Source organism: Onychostoma macrolepis, chromosome 05 (assembly GCF_012432095.1).
Source record: "Onychostoma macrolepis isolate SWU-2019 chromosome 05, ASM1243209v1, whole genome shotgun sequence".
Classification (NCBI taxonomy): domain Eukaryota; kingdom Metazoa; phylum Chordata; class Actinopteri; order Cypriniformes; family Cyprinidae; genus Onychostoma; species Onychostoma macrolepis.
In genome coordinates, this window is record NC_081159.1 from 40,679,653 (window position 1) to 40,704,622 (window position 24,970).

The following is a 24,970-nucleotide window of genomic DNA, read 5'->3' on the forward strand; positions in this document are numbered from 1 at the left end:
GGTGAACCGGCGGGAGCTGTCGAGCTGTCTTACAGTTTGGACAGGTTCGCTGTGATTTCGCTTTACGTGCCAGACGTCCTTCTCAATGAGGGTCTTTGTGCCGTGCTGCTAATTTTAGCTCCGGAATATTTTACCCAACTGCCAAACGGGACGGCCGTAAAAGCCAGTGCACTGTGAAGTCTTTCCCCTGTGGTTCAGCATGGCTGAAGTGTGTGTGTGTGTGTGTGTGTTTTCCCCCTTTCCTCTAGAGTGTTAACAGACACACCTTGTTCTGTGCTGTGTATTTTTTGCGATTAAACTTGGCGGACGATAAAATAGGCCAAAAAATTCCCACAGACATTGAAGCAGTGCTTGTTTCAAAGTTTTCATACATGGATGATTTGCTGAACTATTCAGAGCTGTAGGTTTGCACAGTAACAGCTGGCTGAGCCATGAGTAGAGAATTATGGGTAATTGCGAAATAGAGGATGTGCACCTGTTTGAAATGCTCGCCACTAAAAAGCATCAGAAAATGACATGAATTGGGAGATTTGCATCATCTTTTCTTTTGTCAGATTTTTTATCGATACAAACAAAAATGGATGCCTAAGTGTCCTTTTCATGCTTCATTTGCATTTCCATTGTTAATTTGTGCCATTTTAAAGACACATCTAATATACAGTGACCGCTCATCTATAATAGAGAACATTTATAACAGTCATTTATATAGATCAGTGTAAGTGACCCCCAAAAATATTTGGATTTAAAGGGGTCATCGGATGCAAAATTCACTTTACAAGTTGTTTGAACATAAATGTGTTTTGGAAGTGTGTGTACACATCCACCCTATAATGATAAAAATCCACCCAGTGTTTTTTTTAAAACCCCTATTTTAAAATCCCCTTTCTCAAATCAGGCTGTTCTGAGGTTCCTGTCAGAATGTCGTAGTTCTGCACAGGCCGCTCCCACGATAGTTGATTGACAAGGCCGTCTTACCTTAGACCTGCCCTGAGTGAGCTGAGAGCTGTCCGCCATTGTGTCGACTCCGTGCAGGGAAAGACAAGAATGTCTCCGATTAAGCGATTTGAGGTGTTTAGTTGTTGGATATAATAATGAATATAGCAGTCGTCATTTACACCCGACATCTGAGCCGCTGAAGACGCAGATGATTAATGTTACTTTCGTTTTGAAGTGAATGTGCCAATTCCCGATCTACATAAATGCGCCTATGTTCGCACTAATCATTCGTGATCCAGATTCATCTACAGAAGAAGTGAGTATAAGAGTTTTTATGAATCTTTGCAAATCGCCTTTCCTAATATATGCTAGTCAGCCAGTTTTGCGGCTGAAGTTTAGAGTCTGCTCGTCACTCCACGGAAGAGAGGGGCGGGGTCAGCAGAGCTCATTTGCATTTAAAGCAACATGGACTATAATGGCTTGATGAAAACAGAGCTGATTTTGACAGGGTAAAGAAGGTGTTTTTTACTCAACCATTGAGAAATTTTAACCAAAGTATGTTATAGACTTTTCATTAACTGTCACCGTCCCGTATACGGGACGCCTACGTTTACTTCAGTATTTTACAATTAAATCCTAATCTAATCATGACAAACTATATATGGAAAGGTCTAAGACTCCTAAACAGGTATTTTACCACTTTTTTTGTTAAAAAATTATGTAGGAAAAGTAATAAATTAATTTATGACAGGAGTGGACCTGAAAAATCTACATCATAACAGGAGTTCTGCCCTTTGTCACAGAAATTCTTCTTAGTTGCCTTTTTCTCTATCACGCTTTAGAAATAATAAGAAATTATATATCAGTTGAAAACTTTAAATTTCAAAATTCATCCTTTGAAACCCATTTTAAAATCAGACATTGCATTACCGCGGAAATGGTACATCAAAATCGTGTTACAAAATGTTTTCATTTATGAATTATAAAAATTTAAGTTTGGATAGTGCACTATAATGTCTATGTTCAAAACTGTGAGTGACAGTTAAGGGGTTTTAAGACCCTAAAGAATCATATCAACTTGTGTAAAATGGGCATCCGATGACCCCCTTTAAAACTGTCTGAATGTCATTACATTATATATAAAATATCAACCCAAGTGTCCTGTTTAAAAAAAAAAAAAATTATATATATATATATATATATATATATATATAAAATGCAATTTGTTTCATCAAAAGAAGTGTAATTTATTAAAAAGATATTATGATATTTAGTATTAAAAAGGTGTAATGTATTTTTATATATATATTATTATTATTATTTTTAAGCAAGTATCATTAATAAAAAAAAAAAGATTATATTTTGTATCAAAGTAAGTGTAATTTATTTGAAAAGTATATATTTATTTATTATATAAAAGTGTTTTCTTTAAAGGTTTTTTTTTTTTTTTTCTCCCAGTGCAGTGACATTTAGGTATTTTTAGCAGTATTTAGTAGTATTTTTTATTTTATATTATTTAGGAGTAAATTCAGTTTGTGTGAGATGGACAAAGCTGTGAATGTACAAAAAATATTTGTTTTTGCCCTACACTTTATAACCCAGATTGAATTAGAGCTAATGTCTCTAACTCATTTAGAAACCACCCTCTCTCTCTCTCCCTCTCTCTCTCACTCTCTTTCTCAGTATGAAAGGGATGGCTTTCACCGATTCGATTACATTGACTGACTTGTGACTGGTGCTGATGTGGTTGTGTCTGATGTCTTGTGTTTCGCATTAGATGTTTTCTGTATCTGATTGGTGGAAACATGCAGTGACATTACATCAGAAATCAACAGCATCAGGCAGCTAATAATCAGCCAATAACCCTTTAACGGTTTTCTCAGCCGATTATGTGGTAGTCTTAGTTTGGTAGCAGATTTTACTCTTTTTTTTCTGAACCATGATATTCAAATTTCCAACCTTGGTTGATTTTAGCAGTAAACCATCTGGATGTTTGAAGATATTGAAGCCAAAAAAAGTTCTACAATGTCAATTTTTGTATTTTCTGTATTTCTTTAACATAAAACATCTATAGGAATGAATAAACACTGATTGTTAAATAATGAAAAAATCCTTTATGAGAGATCACAAATATCTATGAGATTTTATCAAATTAAAAAGTTTTTTTTTTGTAGATTTTTCTTAAATAGAAAAACTAAATTACTAGATTATTTCCAGATAATATAATGATTCTTTTTGTAGATTTGACTTCAAAAGTAATAAAATGTATCATTATATAATAATATTTTATGTATCTTTTACATAGATAGTAACTGATAACGCTAAATCTAAGTAGATTACAGGAAATCTAGCTATGTAAAACTTGGTGTCACAGTGCAGGGGTGGTTGCTAGCATTTTTTTTTTGAAATATATTATGATATTTTGTATAAAAGCAGGTGTCCTTCAAATTATATTTTGTGTAAACATATGCAATAGCATTAAAACTTTTTAAATGTGACTTAAATTTCCATATACTTTATAGGACCAAATATAAACTTTTCTATTCTGAGCCAAATATTTTCTATTTTTCCAGTGTGACTGATTTTCCTGTTTTATTGTCCATAGATCAAACGCTACATGACGTTACATGCTAATGTTTAATATTCATTCAAATAGTGCTGCTTACCTTTGTAAATGTAAAACAGCAGTGTTTTTATGTGTTTCTACAGATTTCCATCACTCAAGATTCGATGGTTTGTGGGAGCTAATGCATGCGGGACAGCAATACGTTTGCAGGTAAACACACACTCAGAAGATTTATCTTACATATACGTCCACTGCTGGTCGACCCCCCGCTGTTACCGGTGATGTTTATACCTCCGTAATGTGATCGACATTAGCTACACCATAACACATATGTGCGCAAACACGCTCCGTATTAGCAGAGCGAGCGGGCAGGAGTCTCATATCTTTAGAGAGGAAGAGAGGCCAGAGGTCATGCTCGGGGGGCCGCGAGCTGGTTTCATGTTTCAGGTGAGTGTACAGACAACAGACAGACAACACTACACACATGATACCGCTCTGAATGCCAGGCTGTGGAGGCCAGATAAAGACGGTAGTGTGAACGGGAGAGAGAGGGTCGACTGTGGCGAGGTCTCCACGTGATATGAGATCTGCGTCTCGTAGTCGGTGACACGGACGCTCTATATTTGGGAGCTGAAGCACGACTGCTGACCCCTAGATCCACTCCACCACCTGCACACACACACCGGGGTTGTGTGTCGTTGGAAACGGAGCACAACAGTCAGTTTCTGGACATGAAATCTCATATATTTCCCTCATTGAGGAAGTGATTTGGGATGAGAGTGTATAATCGTTTCATGACAGATTTGTTGAGAGCATCTGAGATTGTTAAGGGATTAAAATACTTCTGTAGAAACCAAAGGTCAGTTCAGTTTCAACTGCAATAGTTCATTTGCTGCCACCCTCTCCCATGAAGCATTGCAAATGATATAATCAAGTCAAAGAATCCTGAAAACAATTTATCATAAGGTTTCCACAGAAATATGACGCTGAATATTTCAACGTTGATAATAATAATAAATGTTTCTTGAGCAAATTAGCATATTAGAATGATGTCTGATGGATCATGTGACACTGAAGACTGGAGTAATGATGCTGAAAATTCAGCTTAGCGTCACAGGAATAAATTACACTTTAAAATATATTAACATATAAAACAGTTTTTGATCAAATAAATTCAGCCTTTGTGAGCAAGAGACTTTAGAAAATTTTTATCTTTAAGATAAACGTTAATTTTGACGGGTTGCCGTGAATACCTTTAAATTTCTGTGTGTAGCTATATGATATGACACTGGTTTTACTCAATAAAACGGTAAAATGCTCGTGAAGTGACTCTTAGAGCAGTTCTGTAGATGTTGTTTATGTATTTATGTCCTCACTGAGACGGCAGATGCTGAAATCACCGCGAGCATCACGCGCGCTTCAGTGTATGTATTTAAAAAAAACAACAAAAAAGTTTCATTCACTCACACAGAGGATTCATATTTGAACCGACTTTTGCGGCTTAATATTTACAGATACTAGTTCGTGTCGCGATTTGATTTAAGTGTAATGACCTACTTTTGATTAATTCATCCAAATTTTGACAAATTCCGTGACATTTCGTGCTAAACTGTAAATTCCATATTTATAACTGGATTCCGAGATTCCGTCCGCGTTTTCTGCATCGCGGAAATCATAGGGCCGTACGCGTCAAGAACCGGGCTGACCGGGTACTCGGTACCACCGGTACTTAAAAAAACCTGGTACCGGGACGTTTTAATTTTTTTTAGTACCGACTTGGTACCGAAGTACCGGGTCTTTTGACAACACTAGTAGGTACTGTATCTAACTAACAGGGGCTAAGCAGACATTCAAGAAGTGTGCATACATTTTTATATTTTCACCTTTACAAATTCCCAGGCTGCTACAGTAAACACCTGGGAGTGGCTTCAAATCTTTGAATGATACTCAGTTTTGTTTAAAGCATTTAGCAGCAAGTAAATACGATATCATACGATATCAATTCCTTTTTTCCACACCTGTATTTGGTGCAATCTATTTCAGATAAACCTGTCTTTAAATGACATGTAAAGACAAAACAAATTTGGCACATTTACATATCACTCAAATAATCTCTTCCTGTCTAAGTGGGCGGTTAAAGTTCAGAATAAGCTGACCGATATCCACACACATGCATGCTTCAGTTCCTCATCCTTTCTCCTCTCAGTCTCTTTGCTCCATTCATCTCTTTCTTTTCTTCCGGGTGGGATATTGTATGTTTTCATAGGCAGTCGACTTTTTTCACAGTGCTCTGACTGACTGATCCTAAGACAGAGGTCGAAGGTCATGTTCAGAGGTCCTGACCTCCAGTGGAATGCCTGTGTGGGGGTTGTTATCAGGATCCATTTGCGTGATTTTTTTTGAGACGTGCAGGTGTAAAAACAGTTGAGGTTTTATGTCCAGACTGAAACATTTTGTGGGTATGTTTATGTCATTATGTGATTTGCTTAATTTCTTTTGTGAAATTGGTGCGTAAATGACACTATAAGTGGCTACAATTAATTCTTATAGGGAATTCCTCATTGTTTATAAGAAAATATTTTTTTACTTACCAGTATTAATGTAAACATGCCTATTTTTACATTTAGATCACCTTTGCCACTAGTAATTTAAATTAAAAGTTAAATGCAAATCTCAGTTTTTAATAAAATTGTAATACAGTAGTGTTACGAACTACAAGTTAAACCCCTACTCAGAGAGAAAATAAATTGGTTCATAACAATTAACAGGGACCCATCCAAGAAAGATCCCTGGGGTCCCGCTCTCATCCTCAATTTCTCAACCACAAGACACTTATTTAAGTGCAAATAAACGTAAGTTTATTAGATAAGAATAAACAAAGGAACATAAACTTCGGTAGGGGGCAAATTGCCAAAGTAAATTAGAATAAACAAAACTACTACTATACACAAACTAACCTGAAAATCAAATAACAAATGAAATACAAGTTCTTACCTCCCTGCTAACATAAACAGAAGAAAACAAACAAAACAAATGGGCACCCGTCTCCCAACCAAGCTCCACTGAAACAAGGTCCAGGACGTAAGCAACCAAACGTACAATTACAACTAAACCATTATTTTAATCAATGGTTGACAACAAATGTCTCAGTTAGCGATGCTTTCACATACACACGTTAAACAAGTATAATTTTTTTTATTTATCAGCCATTTATGAGCTATTAAATTTATCAGCTTTATTGACCATTTATTACTTTTCTACAGAAGCTTATTTCTGCCACTGAATAAAAAATTAATGAAGGAAATTGTGATTTTAAAAAATATTTTTGGCTCTTTACATAAATTTAGAATTGCAAGATATAAACTCAGAATTCTAAGAAATGAGTCAAAATTTGTAAGATGTAAATTCAGAATTCTAAGAAAAAAGTTGGGAGTTATAAACTCGCAGTTACGAGTTTATAACTTGCAATTGCGAAAGTCACAATTAGCATTTTTATTTTTATTTATCAAAAGCTTCCATTGTTTTCAGCCATATCAAGAATTGAATGGGTTATTGAAGTTGGCCAAAATTTTAATATCGGTGCAGCCTTAATATCCATACCAGCTCATCGTAAACAAAGCTTTTTCAGGGTTCAAACCTACAACTTTTCAGTTACCATCTTGATCTTTAACCGCTATATACCACCCATCCAGAAATATTTCTATTTCTTTTTAGCACTTTACAAATGTCAAACATTTGCCCTTTAAACTCCTGATGATAACGAGGAAAAAGCAAAAATAGATCAAATAGAGAGTCTAAACAAACATGTTTCTGTCTTGTCATGTGTAATTGCCATCACTTCCTCTCGCCTTGTTGTCTGTCTCTTTCTCTCTCTGTTTCATGTTTTCTGCCCTCTGTGACCCTTTGCTTTTGTCTCCTTCATTCTTTTCCTCTAATTGGCACCTCGTTAGGGAATTCTTAATTGGAGGGATGAGCCAGGTGGCAGCAGAGCCGCGATTGCCCTCGTTAGTGTGTGAATGTGTGTGTGTGTGTGTGTGTGTGTGTGTGTGTTTGTCTTTGTTTAAGCAGAATAAATGTGGAGCAGCCTGCATGTGCTGATTATGTTCCATTCACCCATGTTGAACTCTAACACATTCCCCTCACGGCCCTCCGACACACTCACACACTCCCCCCGCCTCGCTGTCTGTGTGCCGCTGACCATTTCCATTGATCCTAGGCAATAATAAAATCCAAAACAATAACCAATTAATGCAATTAAACACTCTTGTTATAAATTTGGATGATAAACTTTGATTGTTTTCATGCAAAAATAGGAATTCAGTCATTATTTACTCGCCCTCAGACAGTAGTGTTCAACATTGTTGTCACCTTGTTTTTAAATGGCATCCAGTCATCATTTTGGAACTGCTATTTTTAATCCAATTTTATGTAAAAATGTCTTCACATTTGGCAGTTTTTGCAATCAAAACATTAAACATTGAAGGTCAAGTGCATTGCATTGTGGGATACTTTATTTCTAGTATTCCTGCAATGTGTTGTGGTTTTTGTTAAATGTTGTAGGAGTGAGTATACAGTGTGCAGTACACATACTGTATTCTGTAAAAATAGTATAGTGGTATGCCATTCCTAACATAGCCTTAGACTGGGTCGTTTTGACAAAAAAACAGTTCAAATATATAACTCACTCATAAAATAGATATTAAAAGTTGAACTATGTTACCTTATGTGCTCATAGCTTATTCATTGTTGTGAATTCAGTGGCTCACTGCTAAATAGTGGTGCAGGAGACACTGGTGTGTGATGGTATGTGACCAAGCGGATGATCTCAAACAGGTGTGGGGTCGCTGAGTCTCTTCAGGTCATTACACTGACCTCTGACCTTTCTCTTGCAAATCCTGACCATTGAGGTGTTCTCTCTCACACATATACACACACAAGGATGTTTTCCAAAACATATTCAACTGTATAATATGATTTGATACACAGCACACAAAAGTCTAAATCGTATTAATTATTAAATTAAATTAAATTAATTTCAACATATTGAAACCTTGGACTTAATACTATTTAGTATAAAAATTAAATATCTAAAAAATGCAAGTGTTAAGTATTTTAATCAACTTTTCTCTCAGTTTGTCTGTCACTGTTTTTAATTCAATAATTAATGTAAAATTCAAATTAAATGTAAATGTTAAATTACAATTTAAATTAAATTAATTAAAATTTTAAATGTATGAAAACCTTGTATTTTATACTGTTTGGTATATATATATACAGTCATGGCCAAAAATATCGGCAACCTTGGTAAATATGATCAAAGAAGGCTGTGAAAATTTATCTGCATTGTTAAACCTTTTGAACTTTTATTACAAAAATTAACAAAAATCTAACCTTTCATTGGATAATAAGAATTTAAAATGGGGGGAAATATCATTATAAAACTAGAAATTCTTACGAGTAAAATATCTCTGAAATATATACCCATTCATATTCACAATTTTGAGCACTCCATGGTGATTATGAACATGAAATTATCCAGCCATGGCTTCCTGTTTCACAGAAATATAAATAGGACGGAAAACAAAGCCCAAATTCCCTTAATCATCCATCACAATGAGAAAAAACAAATAATATATTTCTGATGTGCAGCAAAAGATAATTGAGCTTCACAAATTAGTGAAGTGGCTTTAAGAAAAGAGCTAGAGCAGTGAAAATTCCCATTTCCACCATCAGGGCAATAATTAAGAATTTCCAATCAACATAAAATGTTAGGAAACTGTCTGGAAGAGGACATGTGTCTGTATCGTCCTAATGCACGGTGAGAAGGAGGGTTTGAGTGGCTAAAGACTCTCCAAGGACCACAGCTGGAGAATTGCAGAAAATAGTTGAGTCTCGGGGTCAGAAAACCTTAAAAAGAAAATTGTCAAACAGCACCTACATCACCACATGTTGTTTGGGAGGGTTTCAAGAAAAATTATCCTAGCTCATCCAAAAACAAACTCCAGCATATTCAGTTATCAGACACAACTGAAACTTCAAATGGGACTGGCTTCTATGGTCAGATCAAACAAAAAAATAGCTTTTTAGCAGCAAACACTCAATATGGGTTTGGTGAACACAGGGATAAAAAGTACCCCATGTGTACAATGAAATATACTGCTGTATATTTGATGTTGTGGGCCTACATTTCTGCTGGAGGTCCTGGACATCTTGTTTCTGGATCATGGATTCTATCAAATACCAACAGATAAAAAATCAATAAGTGACCGACTCTGTTAGAAATCTTATAATGGGCCATGTTTGGATCTTCCAACTGTAAAATAATCCAAACACAAACCTCAAAAACAACACACAAATGGATCACTGAGCACAAAACCAAGCTTCTGCTGGCCATTCCAGTCCTCTGACCTGAACCCTATAGAAAATGAGTGGTGAACTGAAGAGGAGGAGCACCGTCATGAAGCTTGGAATCTAAAGGGTCTGGAGTGATTCTGGATGAAGGAATGGACTCTGATCTCTTGTCAGGTGTTCTCTAACCTCATCAAGCATTATAGGAGAAAATTTAGAGCTGTTAAACTGGCAAATGGAGGTTTCAAAAAGTATTGAATAAAAGGGTGCCGTTAATTGTGGCCAATGTGTATTAGAGAAAAGCATTTATTTCATAATGATATTTCCCCCCATTTTAAATTCTTATTATCCAATGAAAGGTTAGATTTTTGTGAATTTTTTTAATAAAAGATCAAAAGGATTAACAATACAGATTAATTTTCACAGCCTTCTTTGATCATATTTACCAAGGGTGCCGATATTTTTGGGCATGACTGTATATATATATATATATACACACACACACACATGTTCGTTTTTGTGAAAAGTGGGGACATCCCATAGGCGTAATGGTTTTAATACTGTACTTACTGTATGTGCTATTGCCCTACACCAACCCTACACCTAAACCTACCCCTTACAGGAGACTGCATTTCAACTTTCCCCAAAAAAACCTCACTCTGTATGATTTATAAGCGTTTTGAAAAGTGGGGACATGGGTCAATGTCCTGAAAAGTCACCTTCACCTTGTAATACCTGTCATACCTTTGTCATTATACAAATCTATGGCCTGACTTTTCACAAAAACGCGCACACACACACACATACACACTAATGTTTGTTTTAGTGGTTTACGGGGACTCTCCATATGCGTAATGGTTTTTATACTGTACAAAATGTATGTGCTATTGCCCTACACCAACCCTACACCTAAACCTACCCCTTACAGGAAACTGTCTGCATTTTTAGATGAAAAAACAAAAACAAAACACCATTTAGTATGTTTTTTTTTTTTTTAAGCCTTTTGATTTATGGGGACATAGGCAGTGTCCTCATAAACCACCTTCAAATTGTAATACCTCTGTCATACCCATGTCATTATACAAATTTTGTCCCCATAAACCACAAAAACCAGTACGTACACGTACGCACCCACACGCACGCACGCACGCACACGCACACACACACACACACACACACACACGCGCCTGTGGCTTAGTGGTAGAGCATTGTGTTAGCAGTGCAAAAGGTTGTGGGTTAAATTCCCAGGGAACACACATACTGATAAAAAATGTATAGCCTGAATGCATTGTAAGTTTCTTTGGATAAAAGTGCCTGCTAAATGCATAAATATATACAGGTGCTGGTCATATAATTAGAATATCATCAAAAAGTTGATTTATTTCACTAATTCCATTCAAAAAGTGAAACTTATATATTATATTCATTCATTACACACAGACTGATATATTTCAAATGTTTATTTCTTTTCATTTTGATGATTAGAGCTTACAGCTCATGAAAGTCAAGAATCAGTATCTCAAAATATTAGAATATTTACATTTGAGTTTGAATAAATGACCATCCCTACAGTATAAATTATGGGTATCTCTTGTTCTTTGAACCCACAATAATGGGGAAGACTGCTGACTTGGCAATGATCCAGAAGACGAACATTGACACCCTCCACAAAGAGGGTAAGTCACAGAAGGTCATTACTGAAAGGTGTGGCTGTTTACAGAGTGCTGTATCAAAGCATATTAAATGCAAAGTTGACTGGAAGGAAGAATTTGGGTAGGAAAAGGTGCACAAGCAACAGGGATGACCGCAAGCTTGAGAATACAGTCAAGCAAAGCCGATTCAAACACTTGTGAGAGCTTCACAAGGAGAGAACTGAAGCTGGAGTCAGTGCATCAAGAGTCACCACGCTCAGACGTCTTCAGGAAAAGGGCTACCAAGCCACTTCTGAACCAGAGACAACGTCAGAAGCATCTTAACTGGGCTGTGGAGAAAAAGAACTGGACTGTTGCTCAGTGGTCCAAAGTCCTCTTTTCAGATGAAAGTAAATTTTACATTTCATTTGGAAATCAAGGTCCCAGAATCTGAAGGAAGAGTGGAGGCACAGAATCCATGTTGCTTGAAGTCCAGTGTGAAGTTTCCACAGTCAGTGATGATTTGGGCTGCCATGTCATCTGCTGGTGTTGGTCCACTGTGTTTTCTGAAGTCCACAGTCAACGCAGCCATCTACCAGGAAAATTTAGAGCACTTCATGCTTCCTTCTGTTGACAAGCTTTATGGAGATGCTGATTTCATTTTCCAGCAGGACTGGGCACCTGCCCACACTGCCAAAGGTACCAAAAGCTGGTTCAATGACCATAGTGTTACTGTGCTTGATTGGCCAGCAAACTTGCCTGACCTGATCCCCATAGAGAATCTATGGGGTATTGTCAAGAGGAAGATGAGAGACACCAGACCCAATAATGCAGATGAGCTGAAGGCCACTATCAGAGCAACCTGGGCTCTCATAACACCTGAGCAGTGCCACAGACTGATCGACTCCATGCCACGCCGCATTGCTGCAGTAATTCAGGCAAAAGGAGCCCCAACTAAGTATTGAGTGCTGTACATGCTCATACTTTTCATTTTCATACTTTTCAGTTGGCCAAGATTTCTAAAAATCCTTTCTTTGTATTGGTTTGTAAGTAATATTCTAATATTTTGAGATACTGATTTTTGACTTTCATGAGCTGTAAGCTCTAATCATCAAAATTAAAAGAAATAAACTTTTGAAATATATCAGTCTGTGTGTAATGAATGAATATAATATACAAGTTTCACTTTTTGAATGGACTCTGATGATATTCTAATTATATGACCAGCACCTGTATATATGTACATATATATTACATTTGGGCCAATATAGCTTTCATTACTGCATTCAAATGTCTCCAGCACAGCCCACTGAGTTTGGAAATATAGCCGTTGTCTAGGCTTAAACTGTTTATGCTTTTATTAGTTTCAGTGCTATTTAGGTGATCACTGTTCAAAAGCATGCGTGTGTTGTTCAGACAGCTGAAGGTCTATTTTTGCTGCCGATTTTTTCACCTCCACATTTGGACAATCAACACCTCGCTTTATGACACATCACATAATGACAGCGACAGAACACTCACCTCTCCTAATGGCATCAAAACACACACTCACACGAACCGAAAGCTGACAAACGCTCCTTTAACAGACTAACGCATCCCTTCTGTCAGCTGTGAAAACAGGAGCAAACATTTGGAAGATGAGTCTGTAGCGTGGGCTGGGTAACAGATGGAACGGATTGGCGTGTGTTAGTCAGGGTGTCGCTGCCATTATGGCTTTAGTGGGGAATGCGTGTTTGCTGATTTAATGCATCGGATTTGTCATTTGATCATCACAAACAGTCATAAAATAAATTAAAACACTGTCTTTCAGTACAAATCCATAAGCTGCCTTCCTAGAGAGCATTGTAAAGTAACATGAAATGGTGTTCACACACTACTGTGCATCTGTATTGTGATGCATTTCAAATAGGATATTCAAAAAAATTTAGTCTGAAGGGAATGATTGCATTGGGAAAGGTGGTTATAGGGGAATTAATGCAATATTTATAGGAGTTTTTAAAATAAACAATTACAAACACACTTTTTTTCTTTGGAATGACGTGAACCAGTGAAACGTTTAACCAGTGAAGACTGTTCCTAAAGGTAGGAACACAGCATTACATTTGGCTTTCTTCTAAGATATGTCATTTAACTTGCCATTTTGGTAAGTTGGCAAACCAAGAATGCATTGCAAGTTGACAGAAAAGTTGTCTAATACACTTAAGGGGGCCATAAACTGCCTCTTTTTTTTATTTTGCACAGTTCTCTGAGGTCCACTTATTATGTTATCAAGATTTTTACATCAGAAAACATAATACAGAAGTAATAGACTATTTTCTGTCCTGTTTTTGACCCCTCTCATTTGAACGCTCTGAATAGGCGTGGCTGATTGTAGACTCGGAAGTAAACACCCACTGCTATGATTGGTCAGTAGTTGTGTATGTCTGACAGCGTACATTCCTCATAGATGGACGCTGCTGTGATTTAGGTTAAAAACGAATAACTACTCATATCAAACGATCTGTTTAACAGACAAAGACTGATAACTGTAAGAAAACAGTTACTCACTCTTGTGTTGCGACATGACTGTTGGATCCAGTACACAGCATCCGGTGACGAATTGTGCCTTGTTTGTAAACGAATCCGCAGTAAAATAAACTAAAGTGAGCAAAAGACAGAGTACTGACTGTCTGGAACTTCATTAAAAATAAAGTTCATCCATTCTTTCCTAATGTTGGGATCAGAAGGAAGACAATGAATGCAAAGACTGTTTTTTTCCCTCAACTTGGCACTGCACAGCGTCTTGTTGACTTCGGAGCCATCTTTATTGTTTGGTTTCAGCGCAGACCTGCGTGTTCGGTGGGCGGGGCTCAACAGGCAGTGATGTCGAAGCAGCCGTTGATCATCTGCGGAGGCGGTGCTTGTACACTTCATTACATCATAGAGTAGAACATTCCAAAAGCTGTCGTTTTGGCAGACTGCCTTCAATATAAGCTGTTTTTAGACTAACGACAAAGTTTTGAGTTCTGAAACTTACAGGATGTTTTTATAGTACAATGACCTCTTATATGTCAAAAGATGAAGGGAATTTTGTTTTGTCAGTTCATGACCCCTTCAAATTTAATTCAGTACTGATTTTCATACATTTTTTAATTCAGTTGTGACTTTAGTGACATTGCTACATTAAAAACCTTTGTTTCTGTACATAATATTCAGAAATACTACTGCTATTTTTGTCTTGTTTTCCAGCACTGTAAAAAATGCTGCTGCAGTTGTAACAACTTCAAATTTGTTGAGATAACTTAAATATCCAACTTAACTAAAGTTCAATAAATTTACAATTTTAAGTCAAGCACAAACACTTAAATTTTAATCTGAAACAATGGGTTATTACTTATTCTAATGTTGAATTTTAAGTCATGATAACTAATCGCAGCAATCATTTTTACAGTTTGTACAAATATCTAAAATTATTCAGACACATTCTTAATAACTAACTTTTCTCAGAGTGTTATCAAAAATAATTGAACGTTTGTTTTGCTTAAGAACAATATCTGGCAAAATGAAGAAAAAAACTAAATCTTATTTTCCATTTGAATTATGTTTGTCTTTGTTTTTTGTCTTTTCTGTCCCCATCTGTTGATATTTGTTCTTGTTTTAAGCATAAACTATTTTGAGAAGTTTTAAAGACTTAAGTTTTAAGAATTAATGTACTGTATCTTGATTTAAGAATATTTAGATATTTGTACTGGAAAGCAATTCAATTCTAAGACGAGTCCAAGTACGAAAATCATTTTCTTGCAGTGTTTTCAGAATCTGAATGTTTTAGGATTGAGTTTGGTTGTCGCTTCAGTAAATATCAGAACTCTGTGTACAGAACAGGGTCAAGTGTTTAGAGAAGGAGTGACAACCGTATTTGAGTATGTGGCCTGTGTAGGTGAGAACAAAGCTTGTGTGTTTTTGTCTTTACTTTACAAGGTTTTGTTTTCCTCCAGCTTTATTCGGACTGAGTTTGATATGGGTTAAATGTCAACCTAGTACAAATTGAAAGAAGAGTCAAAGGTCAAATCTTAAAGATGACCTCCATTGCTGCTCGTTATGTTTGGGTGGGGGGTTTCACAGATTTACTGGTTGATTGGTTATCCAGAAGCCTCAGTAAAAGGGAGCTCGGTTCATTTGACCTCTCTTTCTCTTGTTTGCTTGTTTATTAGTTTTAGTTAGCTCTCTCTCTTTTCTTGAAGTGTTTGGGTTCTTCTGATCTGCACAGCCCCTTCTGCATTTTTATAGTAGTGGCAATAACTGCGGTAACTATGATATGAGGTGTTTTTGTTGATGTAGTATGAATTGTATGTTACCACGTGTTTTTTTGCTAAAAATGTCAACAAATGTGATTCTTTTCTATTTTATTGTGTTTTTAAATGTTATGTATTTTTTTTTGTTTTTGCATTGCGCTGTCAATCAAACATGCCTGAAAGAGTGGCTGTTTGAAATAGCATGCTATCTTAATACTCATACTATTTTTGTAGTATGCACAGTATGCAGTAGTGTTATTTTAGTAACATCTATTTATTTATTTAATCAGTGACAATACACATTATAATAATACATAAAAAATCAATGTAAAATGTGCCAGATTTAGCCAATAGTATTTTCATACTAGTACATGTTTTGTTGATATTTTGAATTAGGTTTTATTTGAATATTTTCTGCATTCCCTTAAATGTAGTTAATGTTTTAGTATTTTTTCTTTCTTTCTTTCTTTCTTTCTTTTTATTTGGTTTGTTATTTTGATAAATGATAAATGTTATATTGGCAACTAGGTGTAATTTTTTTTTTATTTTTTTTTTTTACATTTAATTTTATTTCAGTTTAGTTAAATATAACAACCCTGGTCTGTATAATTGGAAAACCTGGAAGACATTTGCAGGAATGTGCAGTATAAATGAGACTGGAATATTTTATCCTATAATGCAATGTACTTAACTTGACGCGTCATGTTTAACAGGATTTTTACATTGTTTTAACTCATTGTTAAAATTACCAAAATGTAAGACATTTTTACAAAAAAAAAGATTTATAATAATTTATTATTACATTGTGTTTATTAATAAAATATTTATTAACAACATAAATTATATAATATATTTCCTAATATAATGATTTATTCTTAATAATTTATTTCTGTGATGATAAGAGTGCAGCAGTGCACAGTATGCAGGAAGCAGTATGCTTGTATTGCATTCAGCCGGTGCGTTTGGTAAAAAGAAGGCAAAAGGGGGGTGAGGTGAAAATATGGGGGCATGGTCTCAAAGTGGGGGTGGGGTTTGGCCCAACTACACTGAGGCTACTGTGTGTAAGACTGTGAATAATCTCCTCCCCTCTCTCTCTCTCTCTCTCTCTCTCTCTGTCTCTCTCTCGCTGGGCAGTCAGTGTGAAGCTGTGATTGAGGCTGCTGTGGGGTGTGCAGTTTCTCACATTCTGTAGAGGACACACATACATATACACACTCAAGAGTGTGTGTTGAGCAGACAGCTGAGGGATTCAATCGCTCGCTGGAGTTGCGCACACAGAAGATGGATCTCTTGAGGACTTGCTTGCGTTGGGTCTGTGTGCTGGTCATTGGACTTCTGGGACTCGTGGAGGAGAACTTGGGTGAGTGTCAACCTTCAGAACATTTACTGACTGCAGTTCTGTGTGTCTAATGCAGGATCTGTAATGCAGCTGGTCTCTCTACCGCTCACCGCACACATTCACATTCTGTTGTATAGCTCAAGATACTTTAATTGAGTTCTCAGTTACGTTTCATCTAAGTGTCAAGATATTTCTTCTAAAATATCTTTTTCAATGGTTGACATACAGTCAGTATAGAGCTATAAAATAAATGTGGAAAGCAGATAATTTGCTTTTGGGTGCATTTGATGAGAAATACTTGAGTTCATATTGAGATCTCTGTTGACTGTTGTCTCTTGGTGAGATTGAGCACATTTTTAAGATCTCTTTTAGGACTTGGGACTGAAAACAGATAAAATGACTGGTGTCATTTACTTAAGTGAAAGTCTCATTGGTATCTGGAGGCAAGCAAATATGCTAGATTGGGGAAAAGAACAAATGTAAAAGTTTACGAATCAGTCATTGCCGTCTATGATGGTTACAGCCCCATCTAGGAGAAACGAGTGTGATTAAAGAGATATTATATGCCATTTTTCTCTTCACTAACTTCACTTTTGTTCATTTTTGCTCAGTGTCTCAAAGTTTCAAACCTAACAAACTACTTTTCATGAAATGTTTTGCTTGAAGTGGGATTGAGAGATATTTATTTAGTGATAGATGTAAGTAAAATTTATATTATGAATATTATACAATTTAATATACATATACATATTAATAATATAGTCAATAATATAATCTAATATAAATATTCAATAAAATAATATTTGTTTATTTTTATTTTTATATTTGTATTATAATATAATGAAATTAAATCATAAAGTAGAATATAAATTATTTACAATAATATATTTTATTAAATTAGATTTTCATATTTTCATTTGATATTTCATATGATATTTATCTGATGCAAGGTCATTTAATTACAACTTATTAAATCTCTATTTCTTTGTATGGTATATGTGCTTTATGGTGTTCTGTATGTTTGGTGGTAGTGATGGTGTGGCAAATGGTCAGCCAGGTGTTGCTGTGTGTGTTTCTTGTTTGGTAGTGTGCTATCAGCCTCTCAGCTGCCTAACACTTGTTTTACACACAGTTGGAGGTCCAGCTTTGAAATCACTCAGTGTTTAATCTATACAACAGACTTTCTTTCTCACACACCTGTTTGACTTTGTGTTTTCTAGTCAGATTTTATTTTTCGTTATTTTAATAATCAGTGACTTTGCCCTCTGGAAATGGGTTTAAATAATTGCATAGTGAAGTAATGTAATTTTTTATATTTGCTTTAATAAATGTGAATTTGCTGTTGGCCCATTGTAGTATAAACCAAATTTGGTGTATAAAGGCCAAATGTACAGAAGCATCAAAAAGTGTTTGGACACTGTCTGAAAGTCACTGCATTCACTGCATAACTAACATAACTTCACTTTGCTCAATGTCTTCTACTTTTTATTTACGAAGTCAGTTCTTCTTAAATTCACACATTTGTCTTATTTATTTTAGTGTATCTTCTGTTTAACAATTTCAAACTTAACAAACTTCTTTTAAAATAGTGTTTGCTTAAAGTGCGATTTTGATATTTATTAAATTATATATTTAATCATACTATTTAATAAATTATTCAGTAATAAAATGTACATTCTTATTTAAAATTATTTTAATAATACAATTGAATAAATATCATATAAATATATTTATTAAATCAGAATAAAAATATGAAATATTGATAATACAATCAATAATATAATATAGTATTTAATAAAATATGTTTGTTTAAATAATTTTTATGTAATGATATATATTCATTAGTGCTGTCAATCGATTAAAAAAACAACAACAAATGAATCACACATTTTTCTGAAATTAATCGCGATTAATCGATTAATTAAATTTTTTTTATGACTGAAGGCCAGTATCACTGATACCAATTAATACTGATTTCCCTATAAAAATGTTTCCCCCTAATATTTAACCATTGACTATAGACATTCAACTTTACATTATAATTAAGAGCTATCAATTTTAACATTTATTAGACTTAAAAAAAATTCTAATTTAAGTGAACTTAAAACAATCTTAACATAAACCCATTATAATAAATGTCATATTTATCTACCTGTGCCCCTCAGCAGAAATATACAGAAATTGAATAAAGTTATCAAACACTAAATTCTAAACTAAATACAGATGAATCCTTAAAACTATAAAAGTTAACTATAAAAGCTCTTTTTTCTTTTATTCTTGATGAACAGACATCACAGCAGCTGGTTATTAGGTTATTTTAGCTTCTATTTCTTTAAGAGCTGTCGCTGCTGAACATGATGCGGATCTGACACGCATCGTATTTTCTCTCAACTCTACCTTTTCAGACCCATTTCAGTCTCTTCTAATGAGCTGACGAGTTGAATCGGGTGTGTTAGATGAGGGAGACCAGGACAGTTTTGAAAACCATTTCAGAGACATGTTCTTAACGTAACTCAACTCATTACATGCATGTACAGTTTTATGGCAGCTTTAATCGCCTTTTTGGTAAATTCATGACTTAACTGATCATGACATTGCATGCTCGTAGTTTCTTTTGCGATTTGATATGAAATGATACAGGCTAATGATACACCTTTGTGTGTGTATTGAAGAGCACACGCTGCGAGCACAGTACAGTTTCCACGCTCGTTTGACTCGCGCCTGGTGCCGAGGTGAAGTTGAAGCGCACGTCTGAAAGTATCCAAATTCTCCTCTGTATTTTAGTAAAATGATCATTTATTAAATCTATATAATTTATTAAATCTAAGCTGGTAAAGAAATTGATGTTCTTATCCTTTTTGTGTTAGCTTATGTGTACACTCATACTTACTTCTTGCTTTCTCTTGCCTCCTGAGCGATAAAGAGAGAGTGAAGGTTCCATCATCAGCCATTTCCATCATTTCCCATCCCATAATAACCTTCAGACAAGGTCCAGACCTGTCTCCTGACACCCAGGCGCACAATGAACTCATCCGCTGTCCAACAAGCGCAGCGGAGCCTGCGGTGTCTCTGTCAGACTTTATTTACAGTCCACAGCATCTCAGGCTCTCCATCACTTTCACTGCCGCCATGCCAGCTCATGCATGTCGACTCTGAGTGTCAGCATACATGTTTGTGTGGGATTGGATGTGGGTCTGCCGCTTGTGGAATATATAAACCAGTAGGGCTGCACAATTATTTGAAATGAAACCGAAACGGCATTATGGCTGTGATTTAATTAAACGAATGCACGTGTTGCATTGCCAACTATCTTCACAAACTAATAACGAAAAGTGCTTATAAACCGACGCTTATAAACAAAAGAGAAGCTTTAAGGGTCCCCTGCAGTTTTCCACCAAAAATAAAATATTTTTTAATGTTCAAAAATGAAGAAATTAAGACAGCAATTAATTTTAGTATTGTCATTTTACAGTTGTGCTACAAAAGTAAAATGATTTCTAAGATTATATTTTACTTATTTTATTACTATTATAGATTATTTTACAAATATATATTATAATAGTCATTTTTTTTGTTTTTTAATTTAGTAATAAATAATAATAATAAACATATATTTTACTCGTATTTTATTACTATTACAATGTATTTTACAGAGAAATATTACAACAGTAATTTTTTATTTTAATAAAATAATTAATATGATAAAATTAATAATAATAATAATAATAATTTTATTTTTCAGAACAGTTATTTTTATTATTATTATTATTATTTGTAGTAATAGTAGTAGTAGTGGTTTTGTGGTTGATATTAATATAGACATATTTATATTATCACAACATTTTTGGCCAAATTTGATGTGCAGCCCTGCAAACAAGCAAAGCAACCTGGATTTTTTTAAATTTATTTATTGTTTATATAGTGTTTTCAGCCCTATAAATTAGCCTTTAGTTGTTTTTGCATGGTTTCTAGTATTTGTTTTCATAGGTTGGTTCAGACTGGTCTAGATGATGGTCAAGCTCATCTTGGTCAAGCTGGTTAGGGCTGGTAAACCACCAAAAACCTTACAGAACCCCCACCCTCCAAAAAGACTTTCTTAGTCAACCAGTTCCACCAAGACGTTTAGTTGTTGTATAAACCAGATTGGACCAACATTGGTTTATTTATGATTATTTCTGATCAGACAGCATGAGAAACACAGAAAGTTAATTTATTGAGAAAATAATAAAGACCAAAATGTTTCAGACTTGCAGTTGTGTTGATGGTCTTCTCAGTCACACCTCACTGACAGTGCCGTCTGAAACACTCACTTCCTGTTTGACTTGGACAGAGAACACGTCTCATATCCCAGAGGAAAAACTGCCTTTCATCAGCGTTCTCATCACCTTCTCACCTCTTTTCCTGGGAGGTTTCGAGGTTTATTCTCTGATGGCTCTGATTAATAATGGCCGTTACAGGTTTGTCTTTTCACTGTCAACGGCCACCTGTTGGATAAATGAAGTGATTTAGATTTCGTTTTATAGCGTAGTCACTCTTAAACGATAATGTTCTGCTTTAAGTTGCTCAGGCAGACTATATCACGGCCGTCCAGCTGCAGTTGGCTCGATGGCTGCAGTCCAGAAAATTGTGATGGACAGCCGGCAGATGTAGCTCCACGCTGGATTTTTGGAGTGTGGGAAAGACAGAGGTGTTGAAGAGAGGAATAAAAGAAAACAAAAGAGCGTTAGAGACCATACAAGAGCGAGAAGCTGAGATTTGTTTGCATGTAATTTTGTTAGTTTCATATTTTGGTGCCAAGCGGGAGTACAGTACCACAGTGGAGTGACTCGTCCTGCCGCAAAGTACGCAAGCGGAGAATACTTCACGTTACAATCACATACTGTGTGTTTATATCACTGTTTTCATGCTTTGTAAATGACTCTTCGCTAAGCTTCAACCCCCATAGTTAAAAAAATGAGACTGAATCAATAGAAGCAAACGCTGCTCATCCTGTCTGAGTTCCTTGTATCACTATTATTATTGACTTTTATTGTGTTTGGATTATTTGTGTAAAATTATGTTTAAAACTATCCAAACGCAGAGATTTCCAGTTGGCTTGCATTCAAATTATGTTCTATGATTATTTAAAAAACAAGCCAGACTCTTGAGTATCATGCGTAAATTGCATTATCAGCATATTGTGGCTTTTTCTGTAATTCTTTTATTAAGATATAATGCCATGAACCTCAAAGATTCAGCAAATACACTCAAAAGTTTGGGGTTGGTAAGATTTTAAATTTTTTAAAAATCTCTTTTACTCACCCATGTTGCATTTATTTGATTAAAAATACAGTAAAAACTGTAATATTGTGAAATATTATTGCAATTTAAAATAACTGTTTTCGATCTGAATATATTTTAAAATGTAATTTAATCCTGTGATGTAAAGCTGAATTTTCAGAATCATTATTCCAGTCTTCAGTGTCACGTGATCCTTCAGAAATCATTCTAATATGCTGATTTGCTGCTCAAGAAACATTTATTATTATTATTATTATTATTATTAATGCTGAAAACAGTTGTGCTGCTTAATATTTTTGTGGAAACTGTAATACATATTTTCAAAATTCCTTAATGACTAGAAAGTTCAAAAGAACAGCATTTATTTAAAAAAATGATACATCTCTTGTATCTTTACTGTCATTTTTTACCAATTTAATGCATCCTTGCTGAATAAAAGTAATAATTTCTGTAAAGAAACCTTTCAAACTGATTTTGCAGAAACTGCAAAGTAAGGAACAATGAAGACCTTTATTTTTGTGATGGTTTTCCCATCTTCCTTTGGTTAACAGCGTGGTGTTCAAAAAGGTTTGCACTCACCTAAATGAACTCATGTCATGAGCACAGAACGAGGCTTGAATGAGCCTCTGGTCCCTGTGTGATAACTCACTTAATGGATTTTGAATGCTGCTCAGGTGTGTGTGTGTGTGTGAGAGAGAGAGAGAGTCAGTCTGGAGCCTGAACTTTCTTGATTTATTAATGGCTTTTTAATGATAGCGAACAGCAGTACTGCAAACAGTAACACTCAGAAACAGCACTCTGTGTGTAGTCAGCCTGGAGCCTGTGCTGTAGTGTATTATTAATGTAGGTTAATGATGAGGAGCAACACTCATGTTCACATTCAAACCTCTGGGCGTTTCTTGTCTTATTGTACATTTTTGTATAATCATTTGAATCTGTTCATTTTAAATATCCGCCCCAGCAAAGTCTTATCTGACAATTGAAAACGACTGTGATTGGTCTATCCTGACCAGCGGTGAGAAAAGTTACAAGTGACAAGATAACAGTTGTTTCGGTTTGGACAGTCATTTTCAACTTTAATAGACACTATATTTAAAAAGTACACATTTAGTAAAATACAAAAGCAATAAGTATATAAAATATATAATATATAAAGTAAATAAATAAATAAATATAACATAAAAATGACTTAAAATTCTTATTTAGGGTCATCGTGCCTGTTAATAAACATAAATATAAATAAATAAATATATATATATATATATATATATATATATATATATATATATATATATATATATATATAAATATAAATAAATAAATATATATATATATATATATATATATATATATATATCTATATCACAGTAACACAGTTCAGATCGGGAAGAAGGAGGCGGAACCGCGAACATTTAAACAAAGTTTTAATAAAATAAACAAACGTCAAAGTAAAGCGGCAGCCCCTCACGGACGACTGCCGCACATAAAATACAAAATAAAAGTCCAGGCCTGGTCCTCTCTCGTCTTCCACTGTCGTCACTCCTCCTTTTATCCTTCCGGAGCTCCTCCGTGGGACTCGAGACCGGTGAGTGGCGCAGGTGTCGCTCATGATCATTCACTCCACCGGCCTCGCTCCGTTCCCACGGCTCTCGGCCCCGCCCCACTCGCCACAATATATATATGTCAGTTTATGACTCCTTTTGAAATGACTCCTTCCTTGCTTGTATCATCACAAAATTATAATATTAATCTGCTAAATCAAATATGAGGCATGAAGATACTAAAGCCCTATACGGAAGGGATTAGTTTTACATGGAGAGGTGGGGTAAAGTAATTTTTACCAGAGCTTCTCACTGATTTTAGTCCCGTCCGAATGTGCCATATCAGTAATCATTACGGATGATGTAAGTAAAGATTACGGCGACTTTTACCTTCTGTAAAAAGGTCCAGAAGAATTACCTCAGGTAATACTAATCCCGTGCGAATAGACCAGCTGTAAATATGTACGTAAATATTCCGCAATTTCCCATTTAAAAGTATTTTTCCGTGTTTTTTCCACGCTTGAAGTAGCATTCAGTTGCGTTCTAGTCTGTGGCAATGCATAGGCCTACCATTCAGATCAAAAAGAAGGTCCAAAGCACTTGAGACACGGAACTTCTGTTAGCTTTAGGTAAGTGCCTATTGAAAACAGAATCCAATCATAGTTTAATAAATTTAATTAATAAATCAATCGATGTAGCACGCACATGACGACAGGGAGGTGACGGCGGTGCGTAAATCGAGTTACTCCTCCTACTTTTTTACTGTAATTTTACTGAGATTTCTTGTCCCGTGCGAATTGGCCATTAATATTACAGACGTCCTGTGGTAAATTATCATTACTCCATCTATCTTTGTGAAACTAATCCAGTCCGAATAGGGCTTTAGACATTATAAACATATACATCAGGATTTTCTATATTGCTGCTTTGAAATATGCATTTTGAAAAGCACTATATAAATAAATTAGACCTAAATAAGATATTTGTTCTTTTTTTTTAATGTGTTTGTTAAATGTTTTTATTTTTTAATACTGTATTATATTTATATTTTATGTATT

The 24,970-nt window shown here is 35.1% G+C and overlaps 1 protein-coding gene across 7 annotated transcripts in view; it reads left to right on the forward strand.

Annotated features, from left to right (window-relative positions):
• The window catches only part of bmpr1ba (bone morphogenetic protein receptor, type IBa), a 70,502-nt gene that overhangs the window by 18,703 nt on the left and 26,829 nt on the right, over positions 1–24,970 (forward strand). For 4 of the 7 annotated variants that reach the window (XM_058777305.1, XM_058777306.1, XM_058777307.1 and 1 more), the window contains 2 exons: positions 3,646–3,712; positions 16,887–17,112. In XM_058777305.1, the coding sequence (XP_058633288.1) occupies positions 17,034–17,112 (79 nt within the window). In that variant the 5' untranslated portion in view covers positions 3,646–3,712; positions 16,887–17,033. The remainder of the gene's footprint in view (positions 1–3,645; positions 3,713–16,886; positions 17,113–24,970) is intronic. The other 3 variants (XM_058777310.1, XM_058777311.1, XM_058777309.1) reach the window with 1 other exon arrangement.